Here is a 26,008-nt window from a genome sequence, read left to right as displayed (position 1 = left end):
ACCCCCCACCCAGTTACATGCCTGACATTATTACACATAAGGGATTCTGGTACTCTATGACATTCAATTGAATGGAAAATGTTCTGTATGGCAGTGTTTCCCAACCAGGGTGCCTCCAGCTGTTGCAAAACTACAACTCTCAGCATGCCCGGACAGCCGAAGGCTGTCCGGGCATGCTGGGAGTTGTAGTTTTGCAACAGCTGGAGGCACACTGTTGGAAAATACTACCTTATGGAAAGGAGCAGTAGGAATCCTAACATAAGGAGAGACAGTAAGGCAGTACTATCTGTGCCTACTGGTTTGTTCTGCCTCAGCTTTTTGGCTCTGTCGGGAGTTGTTTCTATGAAGGACATTTATCAATGTTGGTGTAAGGTAGTATAAATTTTATCCCTGTTTTCTTGGTGTATTGTTTGCACAGTGCAAAGTGCTTGATAAATGTTGTGCAATAATAGAAACCAGCAAGGTGCAGAGATTGGTTTAGGCTTTGTGCTCCGGCATCTGACACTTTAGTACGTGTCCTATTTGGTGGTGTCACGATCACACCCTATCGGTCCAACCAAGACGCTAGAGAGAGTGCGATGGTGCAAGGGTTAAAGCCACCAAACCTCTGGGTGTCCACTACTAGTCCCAGCAAGTCACCAAATTAACCCTTTGATTAACCGTGTTTCACCAGAGCTTCTTTCAGAAAGATGAGCTCTAGAGATGAGCGAACTTACAGTAAATCCGATTCGTCACAAACTTCTCGGCTCGGCAGTTGATGCCTTTTCCTGCATAAATGAGTTCAGCTTTCAGGTGCTCCCGGTGGGCTGGAAAAGGTGGATACAGTCCTAGGAGTATCCACCTTTTCCAGCCCACCGGAGCACCGGAAAGCTGAACTAATTTACGCAGGATAAGTCATCAACTGCCGAGCCGAGAAGTTCGTGACGAATCGAATTTACTGTAAATTCGCTCATCTCTAGTGAGCTCCTATATTTAGAGATCAAAGACCAGAGCTGATTAAGGAAACATTTAATCTGGAAAAAAGGTATCACAGTGCTACGTACAAAATAAACAAATGACACACAGTTACAAAAATATATAAAAGAGTTCAGCAAGACAAGTTCAGAAAGAACTTCAAAAAAGAAAGTCCTTACAGCATAATGGTATAGCAGTCCTTGTGAGTGAGTCTCCAGCTGTATCTTAGGATGTCTTGTCAGCTTTTGCCACAGGCTTGAACAAAGGTTTGTCCACCATCTCAGTTTTATAGGGGCTTTTTTGGTGGGAAAAGAGAATTAATCTGACCCCACGAGGTGGGACAAACTGCCATCCCTCTATCCTGGTCCCTTATCTTAGTTTGTTTTATGATGACCAGAGTGCTTGACTTCAAAGGAGGTATAACACAGACAGACGCCCCCAATAAAACTGGAACACACAAAAACGAATACACAGTCTTAATGAACCCTCACCCATGCCTTAGATTATATATATTATACACAAATACAATTATAATACACATGTAGGATTCCATAATCAGGCTTTGCGCAAAAATACTTCTAAATTCAATTTGCACAAATAATAAATACAGCTACACTACAAAAAGGGGTGTACAGTGCACCAAACAGCAGATAACTTTGAATGATGTTCTAATGAAAATTGCGCAAAAAAATTGTGCAAAAAAATGCAATTGCGCAAAATTTGCAGGGACATTTAGAACACTGAAGTGGTGTAAAGATAATGATAAATGTCCCCCCGTTTCCATCTTTTCTCATCCCTAGTAAATAGTAATAATTCTACGCGGGAACTTGTGGACGGTGTATTCTCGCCGCCGTCTCCAAAAGCTCCAGCTATAACAGATTTCGTGCACTTCTGCTTGTAAAATGACTAAAAACTGTTATTCCGAGCAAATTTCCTAGCGATTTTTTATTTTTTATTTTTTTTGCTGGGGACAATCAGCGCAGATTGCCAATTTCCTTTGGACCGACGCCTGATTGAATTAATTTCTCTGTCTCGCAGAATCGGAGCCTTTTAGCTAATTTAAGTTTCATTATTCTGCGCGGAGAATCTGTTTAGACTCTGAAGTGGGCGCCGCGAATGAGACCAATTTTCCTTTATTAATTGCCAGGCGGCTCAGATCTAATTTAGCATTTAATACTTTTCACTGCGCATCTTGAGCGGCTCACAACCGTATTTAATCATCGCACGGAAAAAGACTTTGCGTCAGGTGTTTAATAAGTCAGTGCCGATCCGGGCATCAAGCGATTCCTACGAGGCTGTGTTTACAGGCCGTCTCCATAGACGGCAATGCATTTCCGAGCGGATTCCGCAGAAAGAATAGGCAAGTGTAAGTGCACTCTTTCTGCGGATGCCGCAGTCGGGATTTTGGCAGCAGGAACAATTGCCACGAAAATTTGTCCGCCTGCATAGCACAGCAGAATCCTATTGAGATCAATGGGGCTCTGCTGCTACTGAATTTTCAAGCAGAGTATTACCGCGGAATTCTGCTGCCAAATTCCGCCGTGTTAACATTGAACTTCGGAAACAATAAATATAGACACATGGGTTGTCAGAAAACGGCGCAAACAACTTTAATGCACCACAACTTCCTCGCTGTCGGCCTTCCAGCGTATCTGAGTCACATGCTCCTGAGTAGTGTTGGTCGCGAATATTCGCATTTCAAATTTTTATCGTGAATATTGCAAATTTGAGAATATTGCAAATATATTCGCTATATATTCAAAATGATGAATATTAATTTTTTCCGCATATGCGCATATTCCTTCTTTTTACTTGTGGGCCAATTCGAATGATGCAAATGCACTTGTCAGAGGTTATCAACAACATCCCTAGCAACCAATAGTAAAGTTGCCCACGCCCTCACTGTTTTCTTCCTCGAATACACGAATATGCGAATATAACGAATACGCAAAATTCACGAATATGGGCCGAATATTCGTCTATATATTTGCGAAATATCACAAATTCGAATATGGCCAATGCAGCTCATCCCTACTCCTGAGCGCCACTGGTCAGCGGCATATACATCTTTCAGAAAATAAAAACCTGATGGAATTAAAGGGGTACTCCGGTGAAAAACTTTTTTTTTTAAATCAACTGGTGCCAGAAAGTTAAACAGATTTGTAAATTACTTCTATTAGAAAATCCTAATCCTTCCAATATTTATTAGCTGCTGAATACTAAAGCGGAAATTATTTTCTTTTTGAGACACAGAGCTCTCTGCTGACATCACGAGCACAGTGCTCTCTGCTGACATCTCTGTCCATTTTAGGAACTGTCCAGAGCAGCATATGTTTGCTATGGGGATTTTCTCCTACTCTGGTCAGTTCCGAAAATGGACAGAGATGTCAGCAGAGAGCACTGTGCTCATGATGTCAGCAGAGAGCTCTGTGTTTCAAATGGAAAAGAATTTCCACTGTAGTATTCAGCAGCTAATAAATACAGGAAGGATAAGGTTTTTTTTTATAGAAGTAATCTGCAAATCTGTTTAACTTTCTGGCATCAGTTGATTTAAAAAAATAAAAAGTATTTCAGTTTTTCACCGGAGTACCCCTTTAATGGGGTATTCTAGTGTTTGCTTTAAAAAAAAATCACCTATCCCTGATTCTACGCTGGTCCTCAACAAGTCCACTTTATCTCCGTCCAGTACATCAATCTTCTCTCTGCTTCTGAAATGAGCACTTGGAACAGGACCTGCCGGCACAGCCAATCACGGGCCGCAGTGGTGTCCTGTCTCAGCCAGTGATTGGCTGAGCTGGCAGGTCCTGCTCCAAGCCCTTGTCTTGGAAGCAGTAAGAATAGAGAAGATCTGGAGAACAGACCGAGCAGGACAGGAGCTGCTTGGAATCAGCAGGGAACGGGGGCTAGGTGAGTATGTCTTTTTTTTCCCAAACACCCCAGCCAAATTTTATTTTTTAGCAAACACTGTATAAACCCTTTTAAAAAAATCCTTTTTTTAGTGACATTGTTTAAAAGTACGCTCCATATCTCATTTCTCCATATATACATAAGGGGAAGATTTATCAAAACCTGTCCAGAGGAAAAGTTGCTGAATTGCCCATAGCAACCAATCAGATTGCTTCTTTCATTTTTAAAAAGGCCTCTGAAAAATGAAAGAAGCGATCTGATTGGTTGCTATGGGCAACTGGTCAACTTTTCCCTTGGACAAGTTTCAATAAATCTCCCCCAATGTGTATTAATACCGACGCGTTTCTAGCTCTGTACAACTCTTGTTCAGTCTGTGTAGGTCTCTGATGGACTTTGCATACATACCTGTTTCATTGTTGGCTCTAGTGTCAAACATCCAGCCAACCCAGTTCTAATATTACTGTGGTTTATAACATTGTTACCCAGCCAGAGTGTCTCCAGCTGTTGCAAGACTACAACTTCCAGCATGCCCGGACAGCCTTTGGCTGTCCGGGCATGCTGGAAGTTGTAGTTTTGCAACAGCTGGAGGCACCTTGATTGGGAAACACTGGGTTTATAATATATAATTTCTGCATAGGCATTTTGGTCCATTGGGGGTGTTCGGTGCATCGTGGACATTACTTTACCCCTCATTGCACTGATACACCCACCTGCTCCTTTAGCAAATGCTTATGAACACTGAGCTGATCCTTTTTAGGGACAATACTCAAGGCCACTGCTAAGGGGCAGCCCTGTTCTTATGAGGGGGTGTTTTTAGAGGATCAGGTGGGTGGGTGTATTGGTGCACCGAGGGGTAAAGTAACACCCCCAGGGCACCGAACACCCTTAATTTACCATGTGGTTGCGATGTGTCTGTCCAAGAGGCACTGTGACTTGCACTGGTATGGGCGACATCCAAACAAGATCCTGCATCGAAGTGGTGTCCTTGTTTTCTCAGTGGTGCCAGAAAGTTAAACAGATTTGTAAATTACTTTCATTTAAAAATCTTAAACCTTCCAGTACTTATCAGCTGCTGTATGCTCCACAGGAAGTTCTTTTCTTTTTGTATTTCCTTTGTGTCTGACCACAGTGCTCTCTGCTGACACCTCTGTCCATGTCAGGAACTGTCCTGAGCAGGAGAGGTTTGCTATGGGGATTTGCTCCTGCTCTGGACAGTTCCTGACATGGACAGAGGTGTCAGCAAAGAGCACTGTGGTCACACAGAAAGGAAATACAAAAAGAAAATAACTTCCTGTGGAGCATACAGCAGCTGATAAGTACTGGAAGGGCTAAGATTTGTAATTTAAAAAATCTGTGTAAAGGGATTATCCAGGAAAAAACTTTTTTATATACTTCAACTGGCTCCAGAAAGTTAAACAGATTTGTAAATTACTTCTATTAAAAAATCTTAATCCTTTCACTACTTATGAGCTTCTGAAGTTGAGTTGTTCTTTTCTGTATAAGTGCTCTCTGATGACACGTCTCTCGGGAACTGCCCAGTTTAGAATAGGTTTGCTATGGGGATTTTCTTCTAAACTGGGCGGTTCACAAGACAGGTGTCATTACAGAGCACTTAGACAGAAAAGAAGAACTCAGCTTCAGAAGCTCATAAGTACTGAAAGGATTAAGATTTTTTAATAGAAGTAATTTACAAATCTGTTTAACTTTCTAGAGCCAGTTGATATATAAAAAAAAGTTTTTTTCCTGGATAACCCCTTTAACTTTCTAGCACCAGTTGATTTGAAAAAAAAAAATGTTTTCCAGCGAAGTATCCCTTTAAGCATATGAAAAATCATCTCTTTATTTGTTGATGCAAACTGGTTTTCTCCCCAAAAGAAGGAGAACTATCTCTCTTAAACTACTTATAGATAATTGCCTCATAATTCCATGCCCAACCTATAAGAGCCTTGGAACATGACTAGGGACTTAAACCAAGCCATACAAGAACCTCAAACAGTTGTCTAAAGATGGGTGTCTCTTGTTTGCCAATATCCCTATTAGGCTATGTTCACACGTCCGGAATGTCTGCACAGAAAATCTCTGTGCGGACATTCCGGAGAATGGAGGCGCTAAGATCATACGGGAATGTACTGTCTCATGGACGGCTATGCATTCCGTGTGGCGTCTGCAGAAAGAATGACCAGGTTAATTATTTCTGCCAAAACAAGAGGAAAGAGTGCTCAATAGCGTAAAATCGACACTGTAAGGTTCAGATAAGCGGAATGAGAGACCCTTACCAGAGGCGGTTGTGTGGACTCACACACAACAATGGTCTGCGTTGGTGAGAAAATAGGCTTGGTCTGCAGCCTCCCCAACCTGGACGTAACACACCGGGAGAAGGACTTCCACAGGGCGGTAGGAGATGTCGGCGCTGACCAAGATTGGACACGTCTGGTGAGTAAAACAACTTTTTTATTTTTCAAATGTAACGCGTTTCACAGCGCTTGCGCGGCTTCATCAGGCATCACGCCTGATGAAGCCGTGCAAGCGCAGTGAAACGCGTTGCATTTGAAAAATTAAAAAGTTCTTTTACTCACCGGACGTGTCCGATCTTGGTCAGCGCCGACATCTCCTACCGCCTTGTGGAAGTCCTTCTACCGGTGCATTCTTTCTGCCGACATGGAAAACAGAATTTCCTTTCCAGAAACATCTGGTGCGGAAAATCCACCATATGTACAACGCAGCAGACTCCCATTGGATACATGGCATTTGGACTCTGCTGCTGCGGATTCCCAGATGGAATTCCAATGCGGCATTTTGCACGGAAATTCCGAACATGTGAACATGGCCTTATTGTTTCAAGGCTTTTTCATGGTTCTTTTTAATGGTTCCTTTTAGGTGGCACTAGAGAGACTGTTTCTTTCTTCAGGAGGAGAGCTAATTTGCATACCTTTTCCCAAAAATCATTGCCTGTAAGACTCAATGCAGTCTCCACAAGGAGAAACAATGCTTCCCAAGAGCTCTATAATGTCTTCTTATTAAACTCTAAGCTGTTGAGGTTAGACGGTATATCAGCCTGATGAAGACTCGTACCCCCAGACAGGAATAAAAGCTTCATTTATTAATATAGTCTCGTAATTGACATCCAGTCATCTGCCAGAACATTGAAGAGGGTTGTGACCCTAAGTGTCTGATCTGTAATCCACCCCTGGTCGACAGAGCCTGTGTCAGCCACGCTCCATTAACCATTGGCCACATTCACGCTGCTTGGACCGTCTGACATTACTGAAACATTAATGGTGTCTGTTGGAGGCTAAAGGCAGATATTAAGTATGTATGGGTTTGTTATGAGACCTAAGAGCGCCTTCTTATTTTACTCCCTGCAGTTAAGGGCCTCTGTGAGATGTAGAATGTTTTTTTATGTTGTTTTTTATATGGGCACATGCCGAGGCCCCAGTGGTGTTCGCTCACTAGATGTCTAAACCGAGAAGAACCGACATAAAACGAGCTTTGAAGAACTTTTGAAAGGCAGACTTTTTATGTGTGGTCAGATTAGTTTTCTTAATTAAGTTAAAAAATGACTGGCGGCCGTATATCGTAATATATTACCACGTGGCCTCGGGCTACATTCTTTAGAATACATTAGGCGCCGCAGGACGAATCTGAAAATGTAAACAAGAATTTCTCGAAGAGGATTTAAGAGTCTTAAAGTGGAAGTGATCTCCATGATTCAAGGCTCAGGAAAGAACAGGTGAATGTGAGAGTTTGGTGAAAATTCAGACATGAAGAGTAATTTATACAGGGGTATTCCAAGATTAAAAGGATCTACAGGGTAAGAGATAACTAGTGAGATCAGTGGTGGTTTGACCGCTAGGACCCCGACAAATCATGAGAACAGAAGTCAAATGTCCCCTGAGAGATTAACTCAGCTACGTTCGGAAGTCCCATGGACATTGAATGGAGGCAAACCATGTATTCAGTCCAGGGTAGAGATGAGCAAATTGGAATAGATCCAAGTTTGTTACAATTTAAACTTTTTATGATTTGCATTGTCCCTGCTCTTGGACCCTGAGCGGCCCAGAGTTAAAGGGGTAGTCCAGTGGTGAAAAACTTATCCCCTATCCTAAGGATAGGGGATAAGTTTGAGATCGCGGGGGGTCCGACCGCTGGGGCCCCCTGCGATCTCTCTGTACGGGGCCCCGGCTCTCCGCCGAGATAGCGGGTGTCGACCCCCGCACGAGGCGGCGGCCGACACGCCCCCTCAATACATCTCTATGGCAGAGCCGGAGATTGCCGAAGGCAGCGCTTCGGCTCTGCCATAGAGTTGTATTGAGGGGGCGTGTCGGCCGCCGCCTCATGCGGAGGTCGACACGCCCCCTTCCCGCGGGCTGTCGGGGCTCCGTACAGGAGATCGCGGGGGGCCCCAGTGGTCGGACCCCCCGCGATCTGCAACTTATCCCCTATCCTTAGGATAGGGGATAAGTTGCTCACCACTGAATCACCACTGGACTACTCCTTTAAGCAGCAATGCTGTGTGTATCACAGCCTCTACTCACTCCATTCATTGGACCAGGTGCTCTGCACTCAGGCCAGCTGTTCAGTGCGCTGCACAGGTGCAGGGACTCCTGTCTTTGACAGGAGTCCCTGTTATGTACTTACTTTGCTTGGGCAGTCTCAGAGCAATCATGGCACTTCCAAATCTAAATTGGGATCTAAATGCGAAATAAATCTTAGAGTCCAATTATAACTAAGTTGGACCATTGGCAGTCTGCTTATCTCTACAATGAATGGTGATTTTGTTTGGTCACATCACATCCCCATAAAACATAATAAGAATAAAAAGCAATCCAAAAGTCTCATCTATGCCAAATTAGTTATAGGTGTCAGACTAATTTTAAGCATGCCAGTTTAAAAAAAAAAATAAAAAAAAAAAAAATATTTCAAAAAATAGTTAATCAAAAAATATGGGGTATAATAAATATAGAATATCAGTGTAATTGTACTTGCCTGAAGAATCAATATAACATGTTAGTTTAACCGCACAGTGAATGGCATAAAAAAAAAAGTAACAACTTAAAATCGGGTCCTTAAAAAAACAATCTCTCTTATGGGCCTGTAGATGGAAAAATAATGGTTATTAGAAGGTGAGGAGAAAAAAAGTGTCCTTATCTGTGTCCACAAGAGCAGTGGCTTTGCTAGGGTTGGTGTCACCCGGTTGCGGTAAAAAATGGTGTCACCCCAAACTAATACCCCTCCCCAAAGAAATTGTTTTAGCCTGTTGTGACAGATGCCAGTGGTGTAGCTCATTGTGGAAAATTATTTCCAGTATACCGGTAATAATCAAATATACCAATTGCCACAGAATGGGAAAGTGCTAAAGAAGTTTTAACCACTTAAAACTAAAGCTCCCAGTATGACCTAAGCAGTGGTAAGGTTATGCTGGGAGTTGTGACCACAGCTCTGATGGGACTACAGCTCTGATGGGACAGTCAGGCAGCATACTCAATGATACCAATGACTACAGGTGACGTCTTCTCTATAGTGAGGAGAATACACAATGATATCACTGACTACAGGTGACGTCTTCTCTATAGTGAGGAGAATACACAATGATATCAGTGATTACAGGTGATATCTTCTTTATAGTGAGAAGAATACACAATGACATCAGAGATTACAGGTGACGTCGGCTCTATAGTGAGAAGAATACACAATGATATCGGTGATTACAGTTGACGTCTTCTGTATAGTGAGGGGAATACACAATGATATCAGTGATTACAGGTGACGTATTCTCTATAGTGAGGAGAATACAGAATAATATCAGTGACTACAGGTGACATCTTCTCTATGGTGAGGAGAATACACAATGATATCAGTGACTACAGGTGACATCTTCTCTATAGTGAGGAGAATACACTGACATCAGTGACTACAGGTGACGTCTTCTCTATAGTGAAGAGAATACACAATGATACCAGTGATTACAGGTGATGTCTTCTCTATAGTGAAGAGAATACACAATGATATCAGTGATTACAGGCGACGTCTTCTCTATAGTGAGGAGAATACACAATGACATCAGTGATTACAGGTGACATCTTCTCTATAGTGAGGAGAATACACAATGATATCGGTGACTACAGGTGACATCTTCTCTATAGTGAGGAGAATACACAATGATATCGGTGACTACAGGTGACATCTTCTCTATAGTGAGGAGAATACACAATGATATCAGTGACTAAAGGTGACGTCTTCTCTATAGTGAGGAGAATACACAATAATATCAGTGATTACATGTGACTTCTTCTCTATAGTGAGGAGAATACACAATGACATCAGTGATTACAGGTGACATCTTCTCTATAGTGAGGAGAATACACAATGATATCAGAGACTACAGGTGACGTCTTTTCTATAGTGAGGAGAATACACAATGATATCAGTGATTACAGGTGATATCTTCTTTATAGTGAGAAGAATACACAATGACATCAGTGATTACAGGTGACGTCGGCTCTATAGTGAGGAGAATACACAATGATATCAGTGATTACAGGTGACGTATTCTGTATAGTGAGGAGAATACACAATTATATCAGTGATTACAGGTGACGTATTCTCTATAGTGAGGAGAATACAGAATAATATCAGTGACTACAGGTGACATCTTCTCTATAGTGAGGAGAATACACAATGATATCAGTGACTACAGGTGACATCTTCTCTATAGTGAGGAGAATACACTGACGTCAGTGACTACAGGTGACGTCTTCTCTATAGTGAAGAGAATACACAATGATATCAGTGATTACAGGTGACGTCTTCTCTATAGTGAGGAGAATACACAATGACATCAGTGATTACAGGTGACATCTTCTCTATAGTGAGGAGAATACACAATGATATTGGTGACTACAGGTGACATCTTCTCTATAGTGAGGAGAATACACAATGATATCGGTGACTACAGGTGACATCTTCTCTATAGTGAGGAGAATACACAATGATATCAGTGACTAAAGGTGACGTCTTCTCTATAGTGAGGAGAATACACAATAATATCAGTGATTACATGTGACTTCTTCTCTATAGTGAGGAGAATACACAATGTATCAGTGACTACAGGCTGTCCGGGCATGCTGGAAGTTGTAGTTTCACAACAGCTGGACGCACACTGGTTGAGAAATAATAGTGTAGAAAAAGAAAAAAAAAGCTCCAAATTCTCAATAGTTTCTATAGTTTCTACAATACTCATATCATTTTGTTATTAACCTATGAATACTCTAAATCTATGTTTGCTTTCGTTTTTTATTTCTAACATTAGGGTTAGAACCGAGCCAGGACTGTGAGATTTACCATGTACGTACTTTATAATCCACAAATCGTTATTTTTTTTATTTTTTATGAAGATATCTTTAGAACCCTGCGCCGAATGATTATCTGCCGTCCTTATCGATAGGATCCATCAAATGTCATGCCGTGCGCTTCTGCGGAAAATAATATTGATTTTTTTTTTCAGACAATAAACTCAAACTTGATATTTTTGTTTCCCTTTTGTTTTTTTTTGTTCTAGGGTGGAAAAGCCAAAAAGATAGAAGAAGAAGATTGATCCATATCAAGCACTAAGATAATCTCGTCCCCGCAGAGTCCTACAACCGCAGATAAAGGATGCACTTTGGTTTATCGCGTCTGCAATATAAAACTTCCCTTTTTTGTCGGTTTCGTCTTTCTTAAGAACCGATTTCTGGACCTTAAAGACGTCGGTCATGAAAAATAGACCAGAAAAAACCTACAAAGACTCTCTATAATCGTTGACCTAAATCGTCGTGTTCCGTGAATGTTTAATCTCCGCGGTGAAGAATTCTTTCGAAGCATCTTCCAAGGCCGATGAGAAATAATCAATAGACGTTCCACGGTGGGAAGAGGATGTTGGATTTCCATCCGTCTCCTGGACTTAATCGCGCACAAATAATTATCGGCTGTGAACTGTAAATATTTCGGAGTTACAAACCACTGTTGGCGTTGGCGGAAAAAACAAAACTATCCGGTATGTACCTGTTCCTGGTGCTCAATCTCAACACCCTGTGGGTGGCCGTCTCCATAGGAATGCAGCACGGACACTACGATATGTGTAAGACTCAGATGAAATCGGACGAGGGCATCGTGTGGGAATATATGGCTTGTCAACCGGAATCGAAGGACATGACGCAATATCTGAAGGTTAGGCTTGATCCTCCAAACAGTACCTGCGGAGACCCTCCAGAGCCCTTCTGTGCAATGGTAAGAAGCATCAACTTTGAGAGTTAGCAAATGGTTTGATCGGTGTAGTGGTCTGCAGACCCATGAAAGGGGGTTATCCCAAGATTAAAGGGGAACCCCACTGGGAAATTATTTTTTTTTTAATGAACTGGTGCCAGAAAGTTAAACATAATTGTAAATTACTTTTATTAAAAAATCTTAATCCTTCCAGTACTTATCAGCTCCTGTTTTTTTCTTTTTGAATTTCCTTTCTGCCTGACCACACTGTTCTCTGCTGACACCTCTGTCCATTTTAGGAACTTTCCAGAGAAGGAGCAAATCCCCATAGAAAACCTATCCTGCTCTGGACAGTTCCTAAAATGGACAGAGATCACTGTGGTCAGGCAGAAAGGAAATTCAAAAAGAAAAGAACTTCCTGTAGATCATAACAGCAGCTGATAAGGACTGGAAGGACTAAGATTTTTTAATAGAAATATTTTACGAATCTGTTTAACTTTCTGGCACCAGTTGATTTAAAAAAAAAAAAATGTTTTCCAGTGGAGAACCCCTTTAAATCACCTAACCACAATATAGCATCAACTGTATAAGAGTTAGCAAAGGGATTGACCTGTGCAGTGTTCTGCAAACCCATGAAAGGGGTTATCAATAGATCTTGATCACCATTAAAGGGGTACTCTGGTGGAAAACAATTATTATTTTTATTATTATTTTTAAATCAACCGGTGCCTGAAAGTTACATAGGTATGTAAATTACTTCTATATAAAAATCTTAATCCTTCCAGTACTTATCAGCTGCTGTATGCTCCAGAGGAAGTTCTTTTCATTTTGAATTTCCTTTCTGTCTGACCACAGTGCTCTCTGCTGACACCTCTGTTCATTTCAGGAACTGTCCAGAGCAGGATAGGTTTGCTATGGGGATTTTCTCCTACTCTGGACAGTTCCTGACATGGACAGAGATGTCAGCAGGGAGCACTGTGGTCAGACAGAAAAAGAAATTCAAAAATAAAAGAACTTTCACTGTAGTAAACAGCAGCTGATAAGTACTGGAAGGAGTACGCTTTTTTTAATGTTTTTTTTTATAGAAGTAATGTACAAATCTGTATAACTTTCTGGCACCAGTTAATTTAAAATAAATAGTTTTGCACCAGAGTACCCCTTTAAGTCACGTGTCACGTGAAATGAAGCTGGTAAACCGGCCAGACAGTGTGTAAGGTATTAACACAGATATTCCAGGCATAATTTCCTTGCATTGTTTCCTTATTTTACAAAAATATATACTTTTTCTATAGTCAGGAACAATCAAAAAGGTTTTACGGCCTCAGGGTGTAGCAGATCCTGGGCCACGCCTGATGTCTCCTGTGTGTGATTGATATATTACACAAAATGACACACTGACACGACTCACTGTAGTTCTCTGTGCTTGCGCCGTAACCAGGGCCGGATCTGCCTATAGGCAAGTTACACAAAAGGACCTCCAAGACACTCAGGATCAAGCAGGGCGCATGGAACTCAGGTGAGGTAAGAAAGGTTTATTACCCACAATGCAACGCGTTTCGCGGAAAACCGCTTCATCAGTGCCTGATGAAGCGATTTCCCGCGAAACGCGTTGCATGCGCCCTGCTTGATCCTGAGTGTCTTGGAGGTCCTTTTGTATTTGCTCTAGCGGCTGCTGGATCCATGATCTACTGATCACTTACACGCTTTTCCATTGTTGTACTTGGTCCAGTACGACCACTGAGGGTGAGCACTTTTAATTTGTGTTCATCTTTATATGCACCTACGTTATCACACTATGGAGCGCTTTCCTTTGTTTTAGCTATAGGCAAGTTAGGCAGCCACCTAGAGCGCCGCTCTGCCTGCCAAAAGAAAACTAGACAACCAGCAACCAAACCATTCACTCAGCCAGCTGCATGAGGAGGAGGTTTGTTACAGTGTGTCACCCCAATAGTAAGAAAATTACATGAGGAGGAGGTTTGTTACAGTGTGTCACCCCAATAGTAAGCTAATTACATGGGGAGGGGGCTTGTTACAGTGTGTCACCCCAGTAGTAAGGTTGAGCATGTCAAAGGGTGGGCCAATGGGTCAAGGGGGCAGCAAAATTTGTTTTTGCCTAGTGACAAAAATTTCACCAGCCCTGGCCGTAAAAGAATTTCGAGATGGCAAACAGGGCCTGCGTAGGGTTAACCACACACAGGAGATGCCGTGATGTCAGCAGAGAGAGGAGTTGCGGCCACTGGCATAGCAAAGCTCTGTAACTTACTCTGCTTGTGTCGTCACAGAGCTCCGGGATCGCTCAGAGACTGACCATGTGAACAGCGCATGCGCAGGAGCCCTGTGTGTCAATCACATACACAGAAGATGCTGTTATGCCAGCAGAGAGAGGTGCTGCAGCCCAGGGCTATAGCGGACCCTGGGCCACGCCTCTATGACTGTGGCCGGATGAAGCGCATTCCTATGCGTGAAACCGCCGGCAGTCGCCTCTGAGCGCTCCACTATCCATGTCCTCCGTGTTCGAGTCGTGACCCGAGATGGGAGCAGGATTACCTGGACTGAAGCGGTGAGTGCAGGACACCTTTTTTCTTTATTTACTACTATTTGGTGACTACGGTCTTTATTGTCCTAGCACCTCCGCTGCCAGGGTGGATTTCCAGACTAGCGGGACGCCGTCTCCATCTCGTGGTCTTAGGAGGCTTAAGGTATCGGTGCCACTGTTGTTTCTTTTTTACTTTTAGATTTGTAAATTACTTCTATTTAAAAATCTTTATCCTTCCAGCACTTATTAGCAGCTGTATGCTACAGAGGAAATTCTTTGCATTTTGAATTTCTTTTTTGTCTTGTCCACAGTGCTCTCTGCTGACACCTCTGTCCGTGTCAAGAACTGTCCAGAGCAGCATAGGTTTGCCATGAGGATTTTCTCCTGCTCTGGACAGTTCCTGATACGGGCATCAGGTGTCAGCAGAGAGCACTGTGGACAAGACAAAAAAAGAAATTAAAAAAGAAAAGAATTTCCTCTGTAGCATACAGCTGCTAAAAAGTACTGGAAGGATAAAGATTTTTTAATAGAAGTCATTTACAAATCTGTTTAACTTTCTGGCACCAGTTGAGTAAAAAAAAAAAAAAAAGTTTTACACCTGAGTACCCCTTTAAATAAAGCAATACAATCTTACAATAAAGATATGCCTAGAATATAGATGGTAATACCTTACACCAGTGTTTCCCAACCTGGGTGCCTCCAGATGTTGCAAAACTACAACTCCCAGTATGCCCGGACAGCCTTTGGCTGTCCGGGCATACTGGGAGTTGTAGTTTTGCAACAGCTGGAGGCACCATGGTTGGGAAACACTGCCTTACACACTGTGCGGACAGTTTGACAACTATGTGACATATGCGCTTCAAGGTAAGTGTGGACACATCGGTAAGTGTCAGCAGGGAAATCTGAATTTTGGTCGTACTTTCGAAAAAGTGGAGAGAGAAGTTTAAAAAAGTAAAGTGTATTCGGTTGCTGGAGAAAAAAAAAAAAACATGTCCTTGGAATTTTTAACAAGCAACCTATAAAATATGTACCGGTGGATTAGGAAGGTATTATGTCTAGAAACTGATACATTAGGCTATGAATAAATTATAGAGAGTTTGCTTTATATGGGTTAATCATCATGAGCAGCAGTCTGGGGAAAGCATTATATAAGCAAAATGCAAAGCTGTAGGAGATACGGCGTCTTTACGGAGAAACATACATTTTTAATTTAGTGAGCAATTATAGGGAAGAGAACTAAATATCAGCACACAACTGTTTAGTCCTGTTCGTGACGCCATAAATTCTGTCTATAATTTGTACTGTTACTAGTTCTAACCTACTTTACTTCGATAGAAAACCAAGCTGTCGTTATAGTTGCATAACAAAAAAGTCTGGAAAAATTGAAGACCCTGTGCCGATTAGTCAACATATGGTTCAGATAGGCAATAAATGGTCCAGATAGGCAATAAATGGTCTGGATCGGCAATAATTGGTCTGAATAGGCAATAAATGGTCCAGATAGGCAATAATTGGACTGAATAGGCAATAAATGGTCCGGATAGGCAATAATTGGTCTGAATAGGCAATAAATGGTCCGGATAGGCGATAATTGGTCTGATTAGGCAATAAATGGTCCGGATAGGCGATAATTGGTCTGATTAGGCAATAATTGGTCCGGATAGGCAAGAATTGGTCTGACTAGTCAACAAATGTTCCGGATAGGCAATAATTGGTCTGAATAGTCAACAAATGGCCCGGATAGGCAATAATTGGTCTGAATAGTCAACAAATGATCCAGATAGGCGATAATTGGTCTGAATAGGCAATAAATGGTCTGGATAGGCAATAATTGGTCTGAATAGTCAACAAACAATTGTTCCGGATAGGCAATAATTGGTCTGAATAGGCAATAAATGGTCCGGATAGGCAATAATTGTTCTGAATTGGCAATAAATGGTCCGGATCGGCAATAATTGGTCTGAATAGGCAATAAATGGTCAGAATAGGCAATAATTGGTCTGAATAGGCATTAAACTGTCCGGATAGGCAATAATTGGTCTGAATAGGCAATACATGGTCCAGATAGGCAATAATTGGTCTGAATAGGCAATAAATGGTCTGGATAGGCAATAATTGGTCTGAATAGGCAATAAATGGTCCAGAAAGGCAATAAATGGTCCACATAGGCAATTAATGGTTACTATTGAATATTCTTAAAGGGGTACTCCGCCCTTAGACATCTTATCCCCTATCGAAAGGATAGGGGCTAAGATGTCTGATCCCGGGTGTCCAACTTCACTCCGTGTTGATGTTGGGGAACAGGCTTGTGACCTCACGGTCACGCCCCCTCAATGCAAGTCTATGTGAGGGGGCATGTCGGCCATCATGCCCCCTCCCATAGACATGCATTGAGGGGGTGTGAATGTGACATCACAGGCGCGGCACGGCTGTGATGTCTCAAGCCTCCGGTTCTGCACCCAAAGCTCTAAAGGAACGCTGGGTGCAGCAGGGAGATCACGGGGTCCCCAGTGGCGAGACCCCCCTCGATAAGACATCTTATCTCCTATCCTTTAGATAGGGAATAATATGGTGGAGTACACCTTTAATGTATTACTATATGTACCACTAGAGGAGAAGTGATTTTATATACTAAAATCTATAGTATGGTATGTTGGAATGTCTTCATCTGACTGACAGATCTTCAGGACTAATCAACATTTTCATTCCATCCCTTGGTATATAAATATATATCTCCGGCAGGTTTCATAGATATCTATCCAGCAGATATTTATCAGTAGTCATGTAATGATTGGTTGTTATGTGACAGAATAAAGATCCTCCATCAGATTGGGATAATGTATATGAAGATACGGCGGGCGCTTTGTCAATCACTTTCCTGACACCATCATCTAGTGTCTCCAGGGCTGATTTTACCGAGCAGATAAAGGCTGCGCATTGTCCTCTGCTAATCCAAACAGAATGACCCTCTAAAAGGCAGAACATGGTGAAGATGTGCACTATAATTATCTTCAGAGCAATGCAGGGCAGCCTGATACATTATGGGGTCACTACATGGACCCCCAAAGTGTCAAATAATACATTTCACTCACTATCATTTGCATAGTAGTTAGGCTATATGCTACAACAAAGGTAAAAGCAATTACATTAAGAGATTCTTATCAAATAATCAATGGAATCAAATATAAATATTTGGAACATGAAGCCTGAGCTGAGGATTTGTTACAATGTATACCTCTTGGCAATAATCATATTACAGAAAAAAAATTGTGACTCACTAGGTCATGTAGACATGTCTTTTTTATGACTCACAAATCCCTTTGTTCTGCTGCCCACTCATTCTGACATCCACTGCTCAGGAGGGGGGTGTCCAAGGCAAGCACTGAACCCGCCCTTACTCACCATGTATTCACTTCCTCCCTGTGTTGTGCTGGGTCTCTTTAACCAATCACCAAATCACTGCAGGCTGCTCTGTAACCCCCTCCTCTCTGTTTTCATGCTGCAGTCTGATAGGACAGGAGTGAGCACAGAGGAGTGCTAGTCCCACCCTTACTTCCTGGACTTTGTCCCAGCCTGTGCTTTAGCTGGGACAAAGATGATGCTACAGTTGGATAGGATTATGTTCTGGATGTTATGGGGACCCCTAGTGGTCTTTTTTATAAGCCATGATTTCTGATCAAAAAAGAAATAACAGATGTTATGAAGGATATTAGAAAGGTTACCTTTTATTAAAAAAAAAAAGGGGGATGTATTATAGATTAATGTATGCAGAATAACTTTCCAATAGCATGTCATTAAAAAATATGCTTCTTTCTATTTAATTTTCCCCTTTGAAAAAATGACCACTAGGGGTCTCCCTACCAGTCCTGGCCGCAAGCCTTTTTAAAAAAAAATAGATTTCAGACTCATGCTGTAGTCCTAAATCTCAGACTGCAGCTGGGACACAGACAAGCACAGCACTGCTCCAGGGAGCAGTGCTGAGCTTGTCTGTGTCCCAGCTGCAGTCTGAGATTTAGGACTCCAGAATGAGTCTGAAATCTATTTAAAAAAAAGGCTTGCGGCCAGGACTGGTAGGGAGACCCCTAGTGGTCATTTTTTCAAAGTGGAAAATTAAATGGAAAGAAGCATATTTTTTAATAACATGCAGTTGGAAAGTTATTCTGCATACATTAATCTATAATATATCAAAAGTTTTTTTGATGACAGGTACCCTTTAATGTTTTGCCAAGATGTACAACATATAAAAAGTTTTTTATTCTGACAGTGCCGTTTCATTTCTGATTTTTTTCTTTTCTTTAATGTATAAGCATATTTGGTTATGTATTTAACCTTTTACCTGAATCAGAGTTGTTAACATTTGCTTTTTATGTACTTTTTTCATTTATTTAAAAAAAATGTTGTACTTTTTATCCTGGAAGCTGGAGACATTTTACTACATTTTCTGCATATGCTGTTTTAAAGACAGAAACATTGTAACAAACTGTCACCTAAATAACATAACTAGGTCAGGAGAGCTCTGCCGCCTCAGAACATAAATTATAATAATATTTCCAGACATTGACTAAAAGCAAAGATAAAAAAAAAAAATGGCAAAATATATAAGAAAGTTACATAGGTTTTACAATGATAGTGCTAGTACTTACCTCCATGTATGATGTCCAATTTCTCTTTAACTTTCTTTAAAGGAGTACTCCGCCCCTAGACCTCTTATCCCCTATTCAAAGGATAGGGGATAAGATGTCTGATCGTGGGGATCCCGCTGCTGGAAACCCCCGCAATCTCCACTGCGGCACCCCAGACATCCGATGCACAGAGCAAACTTCGCTCTGTGCCGGATGACTGGCGATGCAGGGCGGAGGCTCGTGACATCACTGTCACGACCATGTCCCCTCAATGCAAGTTTATGGGAGGGGGCGTGGCGGCAATCACGCCCCCCCATAGACTTGTATGACTGTGACGTCACAAGTGGGGCGTGGTCCTGACATCACGAGTCTCCACCGCTGCACCCGACACGCTAAACGAACGCCGGGTGCAGCAGTGGTTCACCCCCCCCCCCCGATCAGACATCTTATCCCCTATCCTTTGGACAGGGTATAAGATGTCTAGGAGAGGGAACCTGTCATGACTTTTGTGCTGTCTAAACCACAAGTCATAAGGGAGGTCCACTGCCACAACAGTGCCGATTCATAGACCTCTCCCTATACCAAAACAGGTTCTTCTGAAAAAAAGGCCAATGTTTCATGTATAGAAACACTGGTCTGAGGAAGGGTCATGTATAGAAACACTGGTCCGTCTGAACCTGAAGCCTGTTACCTTTTGGATTTCAGTAAACATCGGAAAATAAGATTGATGTGCATCATTTACGGAGGTCCCCTGTTTAAGGAGGTCGTTAACTCCTCAATGTCAGTATACCCAAAAAGCAAGAGATCTAATCAAAATATGTATTTATTTATTTGTTTATTTAATTAATTAATTAATTAATTTAATTAATTCTTAATTTTTTATTTTTTTTATTTTATCACACAAGTTCAAAGGAAGTGCATGTTCACACAAAAAAAGTGCACAAGAATGTGTTCTACCATAAGCCTTTCCCCAAAAGGAGAGAGGCCCCTACAAACCTTCAGTTTCCCTCTGGGACAAAAGGCACCTACAAGATTCTGTGATTGATGTTCCCCTTTTGACTAAAATCAGGGAGGACCAACAATGATCCGGGAATCCACCTGGGCGGCAACCCAAATATCAGTCAAGGAAAAAACTGCTATATGTCATCCCTGTAACAATAGGGAACTGGAGGTGAGGAACGTGATGGCCACACAGACCTCCCCTAGACATCCAGGAAGGACACCCAAAAGGGCACTGCACCCTGAAAAGTCCATGGGAAACACACATACAAGTGAAAGTGGACGCTGTAAAACAAAAAAATAAAATAAAGTAGATGAGTGCGGTGTAATATAGCCTGCCCATCTGGCCGGATCTATACAAATTCTTCTAGGTGTCCAGCAGACAAAAGACCGGAAAACTAGAGGGGATTACCGAAATAGGTTGATAAAAAAGTTTTGGTTAGGGCCATCACTCATTGGGATCCCATCCTCAGTGGGTTCCTGTACCCCAGGGTGAGGTCTTACCCTACCCAAACCTTATGGCCAGACCCAAAGAGCCAGGTCACCTTGGGGTAGCCCTGTACACCTTCTCCTCTCCGTGTGCAGCTGTGTGTGTGGGAGAAGCCACCGGGTACCACCCCGACAACTTGTGGTCCGTGCAACATAAAAGTGATGGAAGGTTCCCTTTAAATTTCAGGTTAGGTGGTGCACTGTTTTTTCAATAAAGAGACTCAAATTGTTTAAAGGGGTACTCCACTACTCCAGCGGGGGTTATGACATCACGGAAACAATCCCTCATGACGTCATGCCTTGTTCCCTCAATGCAAGTCTTTGGGAGCCGCCACACCCCCTCCCATAGAATTGCATTGAGGGGGCGTGGCGTGATGTCACAAGGGGCATGGTCGTGACGTCTGACCCCACTGCCCACACCCAGCATTCTTAACCAACGCTGGGTGCTGCACAGAGATCGTGAGGGTCCCAGCGGCGGGACACCGCGATCAGACATCTTATCCCCTAACCTTTGGATAGGGGATGAGATGTCTAGGGGCGGAGTACCCCTTTAAGGAGACTTCTTTCCAGGCTATACTTAAAGGAGTAGTATACTTTTTGGAAAAAAGCACCATAGGACAGGCTGTGTCATTACCTGTCCCTAGAGGTGCTTCTCGCCCAAATTGGTCTAGCCGTTTTCCCGCAGCAGACCGCAGTCATTTCGCTTACTTCCGGGTACTGTATGTGGGCCTGTGATGTCAGGAATGACGTCACCCATGAGGCATTGCTCCTCTTCTTCGGCTCCCAAGCCCTCACTCCCGCTCACTCTCTAGGGTCCCATCCGATATGAGGCCACCTCCGCATGGTGGATGGGGGGACTCATTTTGATCAAAAAGTGCGCTAAGAGCCTCCATTTTGTTGACCAAGCGTGCTGCTGCCATTTTCTTTTCTTTTCTTACTTTCATTTACATCCCTGGGTGTAGGTGTAGACTATTGCAGCTACTGGGGACTATCCGTCACGTACATAACAAGATGTGTCACCAGTAACAAAGGGTTAACCCCCAGACTAGGAGCCTGCATTCATTTACACATCCAATGCGGTTGTGCAGCTATGATGCAGGTGGCAATGTTCTCTCCTGACATGGCGTGGTTACGCTTGGTTAGCGAGCGCGCCTGTATTACAGCTGCTAACTCCGCGCTATTCATCACTCCCAACATCTGTACATTGTGTGCGGAGAGGCAACGAGGCGTCCACACCGAGATAACTGGAAGCTAAAGTGCCACTTTCTTGGTGCTTTTTCTTGCGCTCAGTAGCTGTTAGTACTTAGGTGCCTGCAGGCGTCCATTACATATGTTTATGTGCATTCCAAGAAAGACAGAGAGCTTCCGCGCAGGATTTCTTTTTTTTCCTCTTATTGGCAATCTGTGCCGCAAACCACACGGTCTTTGTGATTTACATGTTCTCACGTGGCTGACATTTTGAGAGCAGGTGTGAATTAAATTAAGAATGAGTGGAGCATAATGGAGGCTCCATAGGAATATCACGTATAGCAATCTCAGTGCACAGTGCTATGTAGAAGAATTCCTAGATTTCGGCGTAGCAGTTCTTCCTTTGTTACCACAACCCTACTCCCGATCATTTTAGTCTCGCCTTCTAAAAAAAAGTACAGGAACTCACCCAAGATTTCCACTCAAGGGCTGGTCCTGCAGAACTCCTCCTAATGGGAACAGTGTTCCTGCTTTGGAAAAAGTGAAGGAACTCAGTTCCCACCTGTTCCTGCAGGACTTGAGCCCTGGTTGGAAGCCTCCAGTGACGTGAGTGTTTCTAAGGCTGTATTCACATCTCGTTTTTGCAATACGGGTCCCGTATCCCGTTTCTGTACAAAAAACTTTTGTCTCCAAACCGGACCGAAACGTATGCAACCGTATATGCCTCCTCACATTTTTAAACCGTATACGGTTTGAAAACGGATGTCCGTTTGCATGCGTTTTAATACATTTTCCTTGAAAAAAAACGGATACGGTTTTATGTTTGTCAACATTTTAAATAAAGTTCTTAATTTTTTATTGAATTTCACAAAAAAAAAAAAAAACAGTATTGTGCAAACCGGATGTAACCGTATGCACATACGGTTCAATACGGTTACCATAGAACTCCATTTTAAAATAACCGTATACAGGTTGGATACGGTTTTTCAACCGGACTTCAAACCGTAGTAGACTGGGGTTTTGTGTGCGGAAAAAAAACGCATACAACCGTAAATGAAGCAAAACGTATGCAACCGGATGCTACGGTTGTCAATGTAATGTATATATATACGGTTTGGAATACGGTTCAATACGTTTTTTTTTTTAAACAGGATACGGCAACCGAGATGTGAATGCAGCCTTATACAGGTATATCGACGATGTAACTTTTTTGTCCTAATACAGTGGTCTCCAAGCGGTGGCCAGCGTACTTGTCCTATCACAGAAAAAAATTGTGCTTATTTATGTTACTCACTAGATCATATAGATGATTTACATGTTTTTATTATGTGTCTAGCTTCTGTATTTTATTCTAGCGTCTACTGCTCAGGAAAGGTTGCATCTGAGGCAAGCACAGAGCCCTACCTGCCTCCACTCACTATGCACTCACCTGAGTCTGCTGTGCTGTGCAGGGTCTCTTTATCCAATCACTGCAGGCTACTCTGTAACCCCCTCCTCTCTGTTTTCATGCTGCAGTCTGATAGGACAGGAGTGAGCACAGAGGAGTGCTAGTCCCGGACTCACTTTCTGGACTTTGTTCCTGCCTGTGCTTTAGTTAGGGCAAAGATGATGCTGCAGCTGGGAAGGATTACGTTCTGGATGGTATCGGGAACCCCTAGGGGTCTTTTTTAAGCCATGATTTTTCCAAAAATGTTATATAACATTTTTTAATGAAGTCTATTAGAAGGGTTAATGTTTTGTCAAAATGTACAACATATAAAGAGTTTTTGATTGTGACAGTGCCCACTTAACATGTTGCAAAACTACAACACCCAACATGCTGGAAGTTGTAGTTTTGAGACATCTTGATGGACATACACCAAAAAGGAACTTGCAGATTAAAGGGGTACTCCGGTGGAAAAACATTTTTTTTTAAATCAACTGGTGCCAGAAAGTAAAACAGATTTGTAAATGACTTCTATTAAAAAATGTTTTCCTTCCAGTGCTTATTGGCTGCTGCATACTACAGAGGAAGTTCTTTTCTTTTTGACTTTCTTTTCTGTCTGACCACAGTGCTCTCTGCTGACACCTCTGTCCATGTCAGGAACTGTCCGGAGTAGGACTAAATCCCCATAGCAAACCTCTCCTGCTCTGGACAGTTCCTGACTTGAGCAGAGATGTCAACAGAGAGCACTGTGGTCAGGCAAAAAAGAAAATCAAAAAGAGCATCCTGTGGAGCATACGGCAGCTGATAAGTAGTGGAAGGATTAAGATTTAAGGCTGGGTTCACACTACGTTTTTGCCATACTGTTTTCAATCCGTTTTTCTAAAGAAAACCGTATGGCAAAAAAAACACGGATGGAACAGAATGGAAAAAAGTAAACCGTATGCGTTTTTAAACAGTATACTGTTTTTAAAAGTGCATACAGTTCCGTCAGTTTTTATAAAAAAAAAAAAACATACGTTTTTAAAAATTGTGTCCATTTTTAATGGGAGGGGTCTTGGGTGGGAACTTTAGGATTCAAATGCGCATGTGCAAAGTAAAAACGTGTACGTTCTTCCCGTATGGAACCGTATACATGTGCGTTTCCCATTGACGTCCATGTTAAAAAAAACGTATGCGGTTGCAGTACGGTTGACCACGATTTTGTCTCCGGTTTAAAAACCGTACTGCAACCGCATACATTTTTTTTAACATGGACGTCAATGGGAAACGCACATGTACACGGTTCCATACGGGAAAAACGTATGTTTTTACTTTGCACATGCGCATTTGAATCCTAAAGTCCCCACCCAACACCCCTCCCATTAAAAATGGACAAAATTTTCAAAAACGTATGGGTTTTTCTTCTATAAAAACTGACGGTACTGTATGCACTTTTAAAAACAGTATACTGTTTAAAAACGCATACGGCTTACTTTTTTCCATACTGTTCCAATCCGTTTTTTTGCCATACGGTTTTCTTTAAAAAAAAAACGGATTGAAAACAGTATGGCAAAAACGTAGTGTGAACCCAGCCTAATTTACAAATCTGCTTAACTTTCTGGCACCAGTTGATTAAAAAAAATAAAAATAAAAAAATGTTTTCCAGTGTAGTACCCCTTTAATATTTCCCCCCCCCCCCCCCCCCCCCCATGGAAAAAAAATTTTTTCTCTAATTTCTAGCCATCTCCATTGTGTCGTATAGTCTTACTATTAATATGTAGCCCATTTATTATGCAGATCTACCTGTCAATCATGTCATTTTATAAATGCAGGAATAGTCTGTTGCCTGTACATGTCTATGGCGGGGGATTTGCGACCTGTAGATTTCTCGAAAACATTGTAATATTTGAGCCGAGATGCCATGTTGTTTGTTTAGTATTTTTTGCAAACTGAGAGGCCCCTAATGCGTTTGTCCGACCCCTGGAGAATGGTCGTAATGTAACTAATCTGCAATATATCTCTCTCAGATATAAACTAATCTGGGCCTGACAGCCGAGACAGCTGGATATTCAATTACCAGTAATGACAGTGTTCGGTGAGAGCCGGAGATACATTCTCTCCCTGCGCTGACACATTGTCACCATGCATTATATTAGCAATCCTGATATTGGGGGAAAAAGAAAATCCTCCTGCATTATAGATATATATATATATATATATATATATATATATATATATATATATACACCGTATTTTTCGCCCTATAGGACGCACCGGCATATAAGACGCACCGAATTTTAAAGGTCCAAAATCTAGAAAAAAAAGATTCTGAACCCAACGGTGATCTTCAACCTGCGGACCTCCAGATGTTGCAAAACTACAACTCCCAGCATGATGTCCGGGCATGCTGGGAGTTGTAGTTTTGCAACATCTGGAGGTCCGCAGGTTGAAGACCACTGGTATAGGAGGTAGTACTCCCCGCCGCTCCGGACCCCGTCACCGCTGCCCTGGATGTCGCTCCATCGCTGTCGCCGCATCCCCGTGGTGTCCTCGACGCTACCGGACGTCTTCTTCCCCGGGATCCACGCTCTCCGTCGCCGTCATCACGTCGCTACGCACGCCACTTCTGTTGGATGACGGGACGGCGTGCGCGACGACGTGATGACA

The 26,008-nt window shown here is 42.4% G+C and overlaps 1 protein-coding gene across 6 annotated transcripts in view; it reads left to right on the top strand.

Annotated features, from left to right (window-relative positions):
• NTNG1 (netrin G1) overlaps positions 1–26,008 on the top strand; it is a 330,399-nt gene that overhangs the window by 28,806 nt on the left and 275,585 nt on the right. For all 6 annotated transcript variants that reach the window (XM_056523403.1, XM_056523401.1, XM_056523402.1 and 3 more), the window contains one exon: positions 11,420–12,126. In XM_056523403.1, the coding sequence (XP_056379378.1) occupies positions 11,896–12,126 (231 nt within the window). In that variant the 5' untranslated portion in view covers positions 11,420–11,895. The remainder of the gene's footprint in view (positions 1–11,419; positions 12,127–26,008) is intronic.

This window comes from Hyla sarda, chromosome 6 (assembly GCF_029499605.1).
Source record: "Hyla sarda isolate aHylSar1 chromosome 6, aHylSar1.hap1, whole genome shotgun sequence".
NCBI classification, from domain to species: domain Eukaryota; kingdom Metazoa; phylum Chordata; class Amphibia; order Anura; family Hylidae; genus Hyla; species Hyla sarda.
The sequence above is the reverse complement of the archived record's forward strand: the minus strand, read 5'-3'. Positions and strand labels throughout refer to the sequence as shown.